Below are 14,603 nucleotides of genomic sequence, written 5' to 3'. Positions count from 1 at the left end.
ATATATATATATATATATATATATATATATATATATATATATATATATATATATATATATATATATATATATATATATATAAACAAACTATTTTTAAATCAACATTTGTATATTCCAGATATTTCGAATTCAAGTGATCATTTGGTTTCTCTGAATTCAACAAAGAGAAAAGCCATTGGATGAATTGAATCCAATTCCAGGACCAATGGATTCATCCAAGTTAAGGGAGAAGAGAAGAAAACCTAGAATTTTCAGAAAATCAGATCGTGTAACAGAACCTATTCGACCTTGGTCGATCGATTGAAATCAATGTTTAATCAATCGAACGGGTCGATTTTTGTCTAGCGACAAAAAAAAAAAATGTTGAATTTCGATTAATCCAAGTCTAAGTTCGATCGATCAAGGATATCTTCGAGCGGTCTCAATCGATTGAGGAAATTGATCTGTCCAGCAACTAAATCGAATTAAATATGATCCATTTCGATTGATCGATGGTCAATGTTCGATCAATCAAAGGTGACCAATTTTATCTAGAGACTTGAGACCATAAATTTGAAATTTTATCGATCCATAGCCGATCAATCGATGGCCATTGAGCTGGCTTGATTGATCAACTACATTGATCGACAATCCCTGTTGTTTTCCAAATTTAATTTGAAGGATTAATATTGGATCATCTTGCTTTGATAAAAGGTGGACCCCTATTGTTGGGATAATGTGATTGAATTGTAGTATGTTAAATCATCTTAATAGGGATTCGAAGTATAGATTCCAAAGCGTCCGATTATTCAAAGGATTCAACCCTACCGTGAATAGTTGAGTGAATCCCAACGTGTCTAATATATGTACGATTAAGATAGATGATTTGATGGTTGTGATTGTTTAGATTGATATAGTTACCATGTTATATTTCTCGTGCAATGCTTGCTTTATGATTCATGTTTTGAGGGATTTCTGATATTGAACATGCAAACGTGCCAATCATTGGTATCAATGTATCATAGATCTATTCTTCCTCTCAATGAGAGATGTATCTGATTGACTATACTTGTCGATGCATAGACATTGAGCATATATTGCATGAATCCATTGCGAATACATGCACAGCTCATGCCTTGGGTTCCCAGGGGATCTCCTTAGATGATTACGCCTGGTAGATTTCTTGCCAGATGCCCACGATAGTAGAAGCCTACTTACGGAGTAGATGTACAAATTGCCCATGCCTACCTACGGTGGATGCCTGAAGGGTACAATTTTTGGATTGACAGATATCCAACCTAAGCAAGTGGACGATCATCCCACTTGACATGCATCTCATGACACCTCTGGATCCATACTCATGCTTCATACATACCAATTCATTTTGTTTGTGTTATCTTATATTGCGCTACACATGAACCATGCTGGGTTCACTCACTAGCCTAGCCAACTAACGTTGTAGATTTAACAACCATACAAAGATGAACAATGCAGGGCAATCAAATCAAGTATTGGAGAATAAGGTCGGGTTAGCGAATGAGACTTAGGACCAATGGTCATATTTGGCAGAAGATGAACTTGCCGCATTAGATGGATGATTCTGCTTATGAAATTAGTTGATAGGGATTTATTTCTATTCTTTTAGTTATTGATGTTAGACCTGATATTTCATGGTTTATAGTTAAGAATTGTTAAAGATGATATTTGATATTATGGTTGAATAAAAGACCCAAATGGGTAGATAGTTGATTTTGGAGTTTTATTTTGTAGTTGTGAATGTGATAGAATAAGTAGCAACAATGGACGTGTAATGATGTGGATGTTTGTGTAAGAATCTAGAATACGTTAAAGCGTGCCTCATAGCAACTACTTGAGTGAAAGTATGTACACGTGGTGTACGAGTCATGGACCGTAACTCGGGTCTAAGGGTGTACACTTTGTATCCGAAGTGCGGGGCATGATAGGACTCCCTGTATCTCACTCATGATTTGGGACAGGCAAAGAAGGCAGGGCCATCCTGCATAGTGCACGTCTTGTTTTCCATGCCACCCCAAAACACCAAGGCTGACACACGAGTAAATTGAATCAATCACATCAAGAAATACTGATGTTTCCTAGCATCCACAATGAGGAAGGAGAGCCCAAATTGCAGTTACATTTCTTACAAATCGAACTAGAAATGGTGCAATTACAATTTGGAGGCCAAACCCTCAATATAAGTACTAATGAAATTAATTGTTTTATACTAATAATTGCAATCTAGTTCAATAGTGCATCCAAAAGCACCCCATGTGTATCAAGCACAACTCGAAGAACCTGCCAACCATTTTGGCAATACACTCAAATGCTACCTAAGTTAAATCTTTGATGAGGGGGATGCAGTGACTATGTTGGTCTGTCTATCTGCTGCCATAATTCAGAGGAAGATAAATGAATCGTTGAGTGTCTTTTGGATCCGTGAAAATCCCATCATTCTCCATAGGCTGACACAGTTGTAAATCCTCACAAAAGTCTTAAAGGTCATCCTTCCCTGGTCTGTCCTATGGAAATTCCCATCATGATCTCAGATGAGTGTGGATTATGTCCCAAACCTTTTCTGAGGAACACGTGAGATTTTCACATCCTAGAGGCTTTCATTAATCCTCCAGCCTTTGTATTGCACAAAGCTGCAGTGGCTTTGGCATGCAGACTTATAAGGACTCATGATCTAACATTTTCTTTTCTTTGGTCTGTCTTGCACCAAAATCTCCTATCAACATCTGGCATGAACGCTGTGCAGAAGCCATTATGCTATACGTGGACCACTGGTATCCATTACTCCAATCCACAACAGAACCAAAAAAAAAAAGTAAAAAAGTTAAGCATCATCAGGTGATACTCCAGAAACAACTGTTAACCAAAAGCTACCACACATATAACATTATTGTGTAATTGTGCCATGTTGACACTAATCTATGTCTGCGTCCAACCACTCCTAGACGCAACTCATATAAAAAATGGACTGGAATCATTTACAACACATTTTTCACAGCATGTAGAACATCCAAGCACTTTAAGGCCACCATGTTGTATAAGTGAGATCCAATCCACACATCAGGTGATAACCCTTATTTTCACGGTACAAACAAAAGATAAGCTAGATATAAAACTTAGATGTGCCACAGCAATAGGAACAATGTAAAATTGCCCTCAAACCTCTAATGTCACACACTGCAGCCCGTCTGAGTTTTAGACCAGGCTCGTTTTTGTATATTCCCTTCATCATGGTAAGTCACACCTGATGAACAGGATTGATGGAAGATAGACACCATGGAGGCCCCATGCACAAACATATGATTGGCTTCTCATCCCTATTGTTTGTTGTGTTGTCGCTCACCTGCATGGTGGATCTAGCTGATTTTTGGCCGCAAGGCCTAGCATCTATGAGTGTTCCTGATAGACATTGGATTTCACGTATACAACATGTTAGAGGATTCTAGTCCATAACAAACTAGCTTCTCATGTTTCATTATTATTATCTTTTATTTTTGGCTTTTTAAATTATTATTTTTAAATAAAAAAATTTAGGTCTATCATTTGTTATTGTTTATTGGGATTTTTTACATATAAATCATCGCAATATATTATTAAGATATAGATACATTGCAATTTCAACATCTGTACAGACACATTAGTGAATCTAATATTCAAACACTGACACACATGCCTAGTTCCAAGTTCAATAGGCGGCTAGTTTTGTTGGAATGGACTCCATAAAACAACAGTGAGGCTGTGTACCACCTTATCTCATTGCGATTAGGAGAAGGGCAAGAGAACCATTTATTGAGTAGGCTTTGACCAAACAAAGGATCTTTTAGAGAATTAGCGAACCACACTCACGTTACAATGAATACTATTAATATGAACCTTGTAAGTTGTTATCAACAACATGGTTTTTTACTATCAGAATTGGATTCGCCAATAGCACCACATCGGCCTGCCTTTGATAAGTGATATGAGCATGAAATGGCCATCTAGGAAAAATACATGGGCTGTATCAGCCCGTAACCATTACCCTATAAAAGGGCCCTTTTTTTTCAACCTCTCACTATTTGCTCTCCTACTGTCATTTAGTCATTAGGGAAGTATTAAGAACATGTTTAACTCAAGGCATACCTATTTCCATTTTCCAAAAATTGAGATTTGAATGGGAATCATGATTCATGAATCAAAGTGGAGTTGGGCAGTTTGGGGAAATATCAAGGTAGCACATTCTTTTTTTCTTATTATTTTTGTTGTATTTCAATGTAATAGACCCAATACACCAAACCATGCTTGATTTGTTTTGGATAATGATGCAGGATAATTAACCACTTGCTCTAAAAGCTCGAACTGATAGAGCATGGCGAGTCAATCCCTTTTATCTCATAGCCCAGGCCCCACATCCCGTGGGTTAGGACCTCGGCCGAACCCCCCTCGTGGGCCCCACTTCAAATGGGTTCCGCTTCACATGAACCACCCGCCTCACATAGGTGGGGCCCGCCTCATACGGGCCGCCCACCCAGAGTGTGCCCCTACATCCCACACGCCACCCCACTCGAGCCCGGTGTGAAAATGCCCATGCATTTGATTAGATCCTATTTGGTTGATTTTACCAATTTTGACGGCCTTGGTAGCAATGATTCTCTAAGTCTCTATAATCAATATTTAGTCTACAATTTAATGTAGCAATAAAAATGATACTTGATAGATTCATATATAATATCAATTTATAAGAATCAATTAAACTTTAAAGGTCAAAGACTCAACAACAAAGCTATTTTCAACAACCTAGCCTAACAAACATCATTCTTACCAAAAGAAGAAAAAAGAAAAGGTCCAATGCATCATTGAATACATTTCCAACGCACAAAAAATGGACAGATCTTTGAGCTTCCCATTGTTTCCCTTTCCTACCATAATTTTTTTTGTTAAAAGTAATTGATCAATACAAGCCCATATGGTTGTATATGCTTGCTCACATTAAGCTATCAACTTGGTGCGAAGAGAGGTGGAGTTATGATGCAGGACAATTAACCAATTGCTCTAAAAGCTCGAACTGTTAGAGTATGGAGAATTAATCCCTTTATCTCATAGCCTAGGCCCCACATTGCATGGGTTAGGACCTCGGCCGAACCCCCTTCGTGGGCCCCAAATCACATGGGCCGCCCACCCCGAGTGTGTCCCCGCATCCCATGGGCTACCACACTCGAGCCCGGTGTGAAATGCGCATTAATCACCCCCAGTGATGAGTCTCGAACACGAGACCTCCTGCTTTGATACCAAATTTGATGCAGGACATGAAATTCAAGTATGATGTGCAAGATTCAGGCTTTAGATCACACTAATCAGAAACAATTACACAAAATTCCACATCCCACACAAAAGTTCAAACACTCAATCAAGGGGAATCTTATGTGGGTCTAGGCCTACACATACTAGGGCCGGATCAATCAAAATTATAGACCAAATAAGAATAAAATGAGGGTAAATTCATCCACACATGCATAGAAATAATTCCCCCAATCTAAAAGATTTAAAAATTTCAATTAGGGGAACCCGAAGGTTGAAGAAAGGGCATAAAATTGGGGATTTGAGTAATTTAGGATTAGGTTTAGGGATTTTGGGTGAAAGAGGAGTGAAAGAGATGACAAAGACGAACCAGAAAAGTACCGCACATGTGGACAACAACAATGGCCCAGACGCATGTCCTTGTGATCACGACCGCACATGTGTGGGGCCCACTATTTAGAAAAAGGCCACCTTGGCCCTGGTCAGCCAAGGATAGACTCCAAAACCCCCAAATCTTAGCTCAATCCAATGCACGGTTTGTGCGTGGTGCTTCGCCGAAGTTTCAGCTCTACTGCAGGGCCGGATTCTGGAAATCTGCTGTAAAGAGAAAAACGGCTGCATTAGAGGATGGATTTGAAGCGTAAATGATTGTAGGAGAAGAGAAATATGGATGGAAGAAGGTGAGGGCAAATCGGGATAGGTGTGGCTTCGCACCACGGTAGTCCGCCCTTCGAGGAAAGGAGAATTACGCACCCAATTGAATCTACGCAACTCAAAATTTTAGAGGAGCATAAAAACGCAACAATTTTATTAATCTTCATTTAATTAAAAAAAAAATTACAAGGGGTGCCTATTTATAATAAAACCCTATACCCCAAAACTCGCGCCATGTACGGAACCTATTACTTGGCAATGAAGTAATCAAAAATAACAACTAATCAAAACAATCTAAACCGTCCATAATACTCTTAATACCAATAATAAGCAAAACCTAAAATACTAGATTAATTAGAATAGTGGGCCACGATCATCAGAACCCATGATGGGCTTTTCATAACTATCGAGTCCACTCCAACGAACCAAAATGCAATCATCTAACTAGGAGGCCCTCCCTGAATGTCGTCATCGATCCAGATCGATAGTGAGGCCCTCCTCCTTGCATACGTGCGTAAGGGGGGCATGCGTGTGCGCATGATGTCCCTATCAAGTTAGGGTGCCGCCCCCTTGCAGATCATGCACATACCCTATGTGCAACCTCATCCTGTCCGGGGGGCAATTCAATGCCTCCCCGGACCATCCCTACATCCAGGGCCAGCACTAACTATTGCAGGGGATTTGTTGAAATATTGAATTCTAAATATAGTAAAGTGGCTCCTAGATGGGGAACCACCCCCTTCATGCTTTGTAACCTAAGGAACCATCAGTTTTCACTAAACATGTGAATGTTACTAAAATGAGAGAGGGCAAACAATTGTTACCACCCTTTAATTCACATTTCTAATCACCTAAAATACAGCTCATACTATATTTCTAACTGTGAAAAGAGCAATTAAAATGCCTCAGATGTTTCTATAGATGAGCCCATCACATATATGTCATTTACATCCGATCCTTCTTTTCACTGTCTGCCTTCCATAATTCCTACTGCAGTTCTGAAGATTTGCCATTTTGTAGCTTCTTCCTTTTCTTCTTGCTTCACTTCCAAAAATCCTATTGCAAATATAGTTTTATTTTGGTTATAATCAGTCATTCAGTCTCCCTTTCATCCTTCCACCGTAGATCTTATTCAAGTCAGATATGATCCTTCAACCTACCCTATATTCATGATTCCCTGATGACATGCAGACTATTATATTTCAGCAAACAATCTAATGCAGCTTCCCCAATTCAACAAATCTAGCTCCATGAAACAATGGATAAAGGATTTCCAGTCAACTGCAAAAACCTCCCAAGTACAAGTGCAAGCATGTGCTATCTGCTCACAATAGCTTAATGGTTTGAAACACATTCAATACAATATAACAGCTAAAGAAGATCTATCTAAACTGGTACTGTAATGTGCCGGATTATCATTGATACGTAGGAATCACGTTTTTTCAGATCAATGTCAAGCTCCACATAGCATATAATTGACGTGGAAGATGTAATCCAATCTGTTTCAAGCATATTGAGTTATGAAGAAATTGTTCTGTACCCAAAATGAACCCATCCTAAACCAGATGCTGGTCAAAAACCTCATATGGGGAGGGATTGTTAAAACTCTCGATGGCATTGATCTCTCTTTTCTAGGTTTCTAGTTTCTCTGCCATCTCAGCAGAGGCCTTCTCTCTTTTTTGTTTTTTTTTTCCTTTTTAATTTGATTCCAGTTATCCTTTTAAAAAATTAAAAAAAAAACCTCATATGGGGAGCAACCCATCACAAAAGGATATCTCGATTTGGACACAAGTTACAACTTCCAAGTCTGCCGAAACTCTTACTCTGCAATCCTCCATAGTAGCAGTCTTCGAATGCTACTCTCGTCAGAGTACTGAAACCAGTACAACTCGCCATGTATCAATCCATATTGTTCCATTTCGGTCTAGTCTAGTGACTCATATTGTTTAGGACCAAAATCAATACCAAGTTGTGTTGGGGATTTTTATTTTTATTTTTAAACAACTAACGACATAGATGAGGCAAATGCTGAAAACAATCAGCATTTCTGTGAGATGTGGGACAATCTTAACCTTCTGGAAGTAATCACCAAAGGAAAAAAGGTCAGCCCCTAGGAAAAGAAGCAATGGTCGCTTGATGGAGGTAAATCTTCACCCATTATGTGATCCAACTAGAAAGGAAAAATGGGATTCATTAACAGCTCTAGAAAGGAGAGCCCGCATCTTCAAAATTTTCGATGTGATACAAGTGTCGTTGCGGGACACATGACCCTCGTCGACACTGATGTTAGGAAAAACCTCAATTTCTCTCTCTTATGGTCTTTCATAAGTAATCACCAAAGGAAAAAGGTCAGCCCCCAGGAAAGGAAGCAATGGTCGCTTGATGGAGGTAAATCTTCACCTATTCTGTGATCCAACTAGAAAGGGAAAATGGGATTCATTAACAGATCTAGAAAGGAAAGCCGACGTCTTAAAAATTTTCGATGTGATACAAGTGTTGTTGCAGGACACATGACCCACGTCGACACTGGTGTTAGGAAAAACCTCAATTTCTCTCTCTCTTTCAGTCTACTTCTATATATTTATGCTCTGTGTGTGTGCATGTGTTTGTGTGCATTTCTATATATGTACACACGCGCACACACATGAAAAGGCCTCAAGTCTAACCAGTTGGACTGCAGGTTATGGTCCGCTACGGGTGTACACGAACCGAGCTAGCTTGGTTAGCTCGCTCGACTCGACTCGAAAAAGCCCAATTCGACTCGGTTCGAAGCTGAGTTCGAGCCGAGTTGAGCTGATTTTTTGAGATCGAAAATGAGTTCGAGCTAGCCCCAGCTTGACTCGACTCGGATCGAACCAGTTCGGTGACTCGGTTAGTTTGACATTGATGTTGCTCACCAAGTGTTTGATGAAATGGCTCAACGAAGTGTGGCTGGTGGCAAGGAAGGTATGTATATGCAAATATCCTTTTTTTTCTTGATTTTTATGTTGCTTAGAAGGTGTTTGATAAAATACCTAAAAAACTTTTGCAGTTGTTTTACATATAGTGGGTTTTTGAAGGTGCGGTCCAGGTGTTTGTGGAAATGCTGCACAGATGAACTTGGCTCGATCTTGGCTCGAACTGGTCCGAGCTGCTGACCGAACCGAGCTGAGCTAGCCAACCAAGCTCGAGGACCGAGCCAAGCTGAGGTCAGCTAGTGGCCGAGACGAGTCGAGCTGAGGCCAACCTGACTCGGTTCGACTCGATGTACACCCCTATGGTCCACCTAGAAGACAATTTCCAACCTATCAAGTGCATGCTACATCCAACCCATCCAATAGGTTGACCCCACTTTGAGGATTACCTTGTTAAAAAATCAGCCATATCCACAAATCTAATGGCCACCCTTGTATTTTTACATTTATAAATGGCTAGATATTATTTTGTATGGTGTGGCCCACTTAATTACTAAATAATGCTTATTTTTTCGATAGATGAATGTTATGGTGGAGCCAACCTATTGGAAGGTTTAGATGTCACATGCACTACATTGGATGGACTATAAGTTGTGATCCAACCGGTTGGACTTGAGACCTTCTCCCTGCACACATATATGTGTATACATGGGTATGTATTTATATATGTGTATATATTCACTGATGCAGGACAATTAATCACTTGCTCTAAAAGCTCAGTTAGAGCATGGCAAATCAATCCCTTTATCTCATAGCCCAAGCCCCACATCGCATGAGTTAGGACCTCGGTCGAACCCCCCTCGTGGGCCCCAAATCACATGGGTAACGCCTCACACGGGTGGGGGCCACCTCACACAGGCCGCTCACCCCGAGTGTGCCCCCGCATCCCACAAGCAAACCCACTCGAGCCCAGTGTGAAAATGCCCCTGCATTATTCACACACATATATGCCAGAAAAAATGCAATACAATGGAACAAAAAAGAAAGAAAGAAATGGATCCCCCTTTCCCACCCAGTAGATAATCCTGCAAACATTGAAAATATCAAAATTTTAAGATAATTGATTTTCCAGCAATTATTTAAAATAAATTTTTTTTTTAAAAAAAATCGATTTAAAAAAATGCAGCAAAAATGAAAAATAAAAACACCATATTATAACCAAAAATTGATATGATTCTTCTTATATTTCATGCCGATTCCATATAGTCATATACATACAGGCGCGCATTCAAAATCAAACAAAGAAAACCCATTTACAAAAAAAAAAATGCAACAAAAATGCAATACAATAATAAATGCACCACATTAGATCCAAAAACTGAAATGGGTCTCCTTCAATTCCACTCCCAAACCCCTATAATCACATAAACAATTTTAAAAATAAAAAATGAAATGAAAAGCAATAGGAATAAAAAATTAAAAAAAATAAAATCAAAGAACAGCAACAACAACAAATTTGAATGAAAACAGAAGGAAGTGCATAAATGCAAAATGCAATATAACATAACAAAAACACCAGATTAAACCCAAAATAAAAATAAAAATGAAATGGTTCTCCTTCAAATTCACTCCCAAACTCATATAATCAAATAAACAATTAAAAATTAAAATAATAATAATAATAATAAATTTTAAAAAAAATAAACAGAAAGAGGAGGTCCATAAAAGCAAAAATGCAGCACAACATAACAAAAGTACCAGATTAGACCCAAAAATGAAATGAGTCTACTTCAATTTTACTCCCAAACCCCTATAATCACACAAACAATTTATTTTAAAAAAAAAATAGGAAAAAAGAGAGCAAAGAACAGCAGCAGTAGCAACAACAACAACAACAAATTAAAAAAGAGAAAAGAAGGAAATGCAGAAAAGCATACCTGGTGATATATTGAGAAGAGGCAAAGGAGGAGGGCAATCACATACACATGGCCCACAAGAAGAAGGGCCATTCCCACCACCACTCAATCTTAAAATCCCATTCTTCTTAAACTTCCAATACAAAGCTGGACCTGAAACGAACAGAGCTGAAGCTACAGCAAATACCACCAAACAGCATCTCACCACTACTTCACGACGGCTAGGAGATGATGAACCACTCACCATCTCTCTCTCTCTCTCTCTCTCTCTCTCTCTCAGATCTGATCTCTTCACTAGATAAACTCTCTCAGATCCGATCACTTCACCAGACAAATACCACCAGTTTCCCACCCCAACCACCTTCTCCGCGAACGCGACTTGCCTGTAACCCGGGGTTGAACGGCTCCCCTATAACCGAAATGTCTGTGGGGCCCACCACGATGATTTTCGATATATCCACTCCGTCCATACGTTTCTTCAGCTCACTCTAAGATATAAGCCAAGGCATAAGGGATATTTATAAATCAAGTAGGCCACACGAGTGAATATTGAACGCTTGCCGTTGAAACGTATGGACGCGGTTTAGATGGTAACCCAACATCATCCAGCTAGCCGGTTTCAAAGCTCTGTGGGTCCCACCATGATATATGTATTTCATCCACGCTGTCCATCCATTTTTTCCGCTCCTCTTAGAGAGTGGGTCCTAAAATGAGGTAGATCCAAGATTCAAATGTACCACACCATAGGAAACAATAGGGAATGAACGCTTGCCATTGAGGACTGATCGAGGGCCACGGAAGTTTTGAATCAAGCTGATATTTATTGTTTTTCCTTCATCCAGGCTTCTGTTACCTTATCAACTGGGTGGATGATAAATAAACATCACCATGGGCATTAGGAAGGTTTCAACGGTGGATGTCATTATCCACAATGTTTCCCTAGCGTGGTCCATTTGAGCTTTGGATTTGTATCACTTTTGGGCTCATGCCCTGAAACAAGTTGAGAAAATGGATGGACGGATCGGATAAAATACATACATCATGGTTGACCCCACAGAGCTTTGACGCCATCTAGCTGGCGGGTGTTATCATCATCAGCCAAACCGCGTCCGTATCGAATTTCCTGCCAACGCCTTTCCGAGAAGTTCGAGATTAGGTGGGCTGCAGTGATGTTTTTGAGAAATCCACTCCATCCATCCGTTTTTTGAGGTCATTTTAATATATGTGATAAAAAATGAACCGTATCCAATACTAAGGTGGGCCAAAAACGTGAGGATTAAACCTTCACAGTCGAAATATTTGTGTGGCCACGGAAGCTTTGAATCAGGGTAATGTTTTTGTTTTCATTTCATCCCAACAGGAATAACGTTATAAACGGTATAGATGGCATGTAAAATCACTGTCGACGCCAGGAACATTTCAACGGTAGGAATTTCCTTACACACATTTTCCTTTAGTGCGGTCCACTTGAGTCTTGGATCATGCTCACTTTTGGTCTCAAGCCTAAAATGAGCTCACAAAACGGATGGATGGAGTGGATTTCTCGAAAAAGAAATCATGCAGCCTCACCTAAGTGAACGTCCTGCGAAAGGCTTTGGCATGAAATCCGCGTCCGTTGGGAATCACCTTACGAATGGTCTGGATGGCATCTAAACATCACAGCGGCTCTGGAAGGTTTCAACGGTCCTAGTCTCCATCCCCACTGTTCTCTATGGAATGGCCCACCTGAGTTTTGGATATCCATCGTGTTTAGGCTCATATACTTAATTGAGCTGAAGAAACAGATGGATGAAATGGATGTAACAGGAACATCATGGTAGACCCCACAGAGCTTTGATTACAGGGAGCGGTGTAAACCCGGTTTTCTCTGCCCATTTTCTTTAGAACCCTTGGAATTTTGTCTTCACGTGAGTTTGGAAATGACTTCTTCATTCTTGGGCGCCGACAAATCAGACCACCGACACCAGTCAATGATTTTGTTTTATTAGGTGGTTTAATTTACAATGTGCGTTTGGCAATCTCCAATTTATGGTTACGGTGAAAATCCTGGCATTTGTGCCCAAAGATAAAAATTTCAAGCTCTAAAGCATGTAACATCATCAGTATATGATCCAACGGGCGTTTGATTTTTCATTTACATATCCATTTACTGGTAAATGGACATTGATGAAGGACATTATTCTTGAGCTTGTTTGAAAAATTTTACATTCAAATAATTGAATTCATACAAGTTGCACATGAAAATTGTGGGGCCCACCATGATGTTTGTATCTTATCCACACCGTCCACCTATTCTGCAAGCTTATTTAGGGCATGAGACCAAAATTGAGGTAAATCTAAAGCTTGAGTGGACCACACAATAGGAAATGGTAAGAATTGAATGCCTAACAATGAAAACTTCCTACGGGCTACGGAAGTTTTGAAAGGAGCTCAAATTTGTGTATATGCTTCATACATGTTAGTGTGATCTCGTTAACAGGTTAAATGATAGATACACATCTCTATGGGCCTTATGAAGCTTTCAATTTTGAATGGTGGATGTCATTAACTCCCTTGTTTCATGTGGTGTGGTCCACTTCAGCTTTCAATCTACTTTTTTTTTTTTTTTCTTATGACCTATAATGAGATGGTAAATTGGATGGACAATGTAGATCACATACATACATAACCGTGGGACCCACAAATTTTGATGGTATCGAAGCTCAATTCCATTTCATACTTTTTAGTATTGTTTTCAAGGCATAATTACTAAGGTGTTTCCCACTTTAAACAAACATCATTCAAAAGCAATTATTAACCATTTATCCATATTTACATATGTAATTGAAAAAACAAACACCCCTTAAAAAAATTGTTTAGGTTGGTGTATTTAATGTGTGTGAAATTGATAACATATTAGAGATCATGTCAAGACCATTAATTTTAGTTATATGCATGAATTAGCATTTGGGAATGTGTTTGCTGGTAGAATATGAGTTCAAAAGTTAGGTCCAAATCCTAATTTAGTCCATATTATATATATATAAAAAATTAAATTAAATATTTTTATTTCAATTAAAGAGAGTAATAGAGAGCCTTCCACATATGGTGGTGAGAGAGAAGAGACTCAAGTTTGTGAGCGCGATGTGTAAGGTTCTACTTGTGAACGATCTTTGGTGCAAATGTCCAACCCTATAGTGGGCTTGTGACACGACGTTCTACTCTCTTCTCTCATTGGTATAGATCGAGGAGAGATTTCCTACCTTAAATAAGCAATATTGGAAAATCATCATAAAATCAAGGGACAAAATTAGGTAAGATCTCCTCCACTAATTTGCATAAATTTTTAGAATAGAATTGAATAATCATAGAAATTCTTTATTTCTTAAAATCTTTTTTTTTTTTTTTGAAAACCTCTCACTTCTTTGTCTTTTGAAAATCATCACACACCAAATATCTCTCACTTGATCCTGTAGGACAGGGAGGAGAAAAACTCAATTTCACTTCTTTTGAATTGATGCCAATTGCAAATCTAGTGATACGTTTGTAAAGTAGAGAATACTTTTAAGATATGTGATCATTCGATGAAATGGTGACAATTAAGTAGAGAGAGACAAATGACATTTAAAAAAAGAAGAAAAAGTGAGGTTATGTGAAAGATCTTGATACAATTAATAATGAAAACATCCATTGTAAGGAAGGTGAGGCTATAAGGTATTTATCTTATAAAGCTCTTTAAAAAGCCATGTAAAGTCTCATGCCCATACATTAGTATTGCCCCCCAAAAAAAGGGTGAAAAAAGAGAGAGGAGCCCTATTGCGCAACACGCCAACAACGCTAGTGAACTGAGATCCAATCTCCGATCTCACCC

At 39.0% G+C, this 14,603-nt stretch overlaps 1 protein-coding gene across 1 annotated transcript in view; it reads right to left on the bottom strand.

The window, feature by feature from the left end:
- LOC131256997 (uncharacterized) overlaps positions 1-11,143 on the bottom strand; it is a 36,080-nt gene extending 24,937 nt beyond the window's left edge. The window contains exon 1 of the mRNA XM_058258138.1: positions 10,775-11,143. Within this exon, the coding sequence (XP_058114121.1) occupies positions 10,775-11,000 (226 nt within the window). The 5' untranslated portion in view covers positions 11,001-11,143. The remainder of the gene's footprint in view (positions 1-10,774) is intronic.
- Positions 11,144-14,603: the final 3,460 nt, after the last annotated feature.

This window comes from Magnolia sinica, chromosome 9 (assembly GCF_029962835.1).
Source record: "Magnolia sinica isolate HGM2019 chromosome 9, MsV1, whole genome shotgun sequence".
Taxonomy (NCBI): Eukaryota; Viridiplantae; Streptophyta; class Magnoliopsida; order Magnoliales; family Magnoliaceae; genus Magnolia; species Magnolia sinica.
This window is presented reverse-complemented; position numbering and strand designations above follow the sequence as displayed.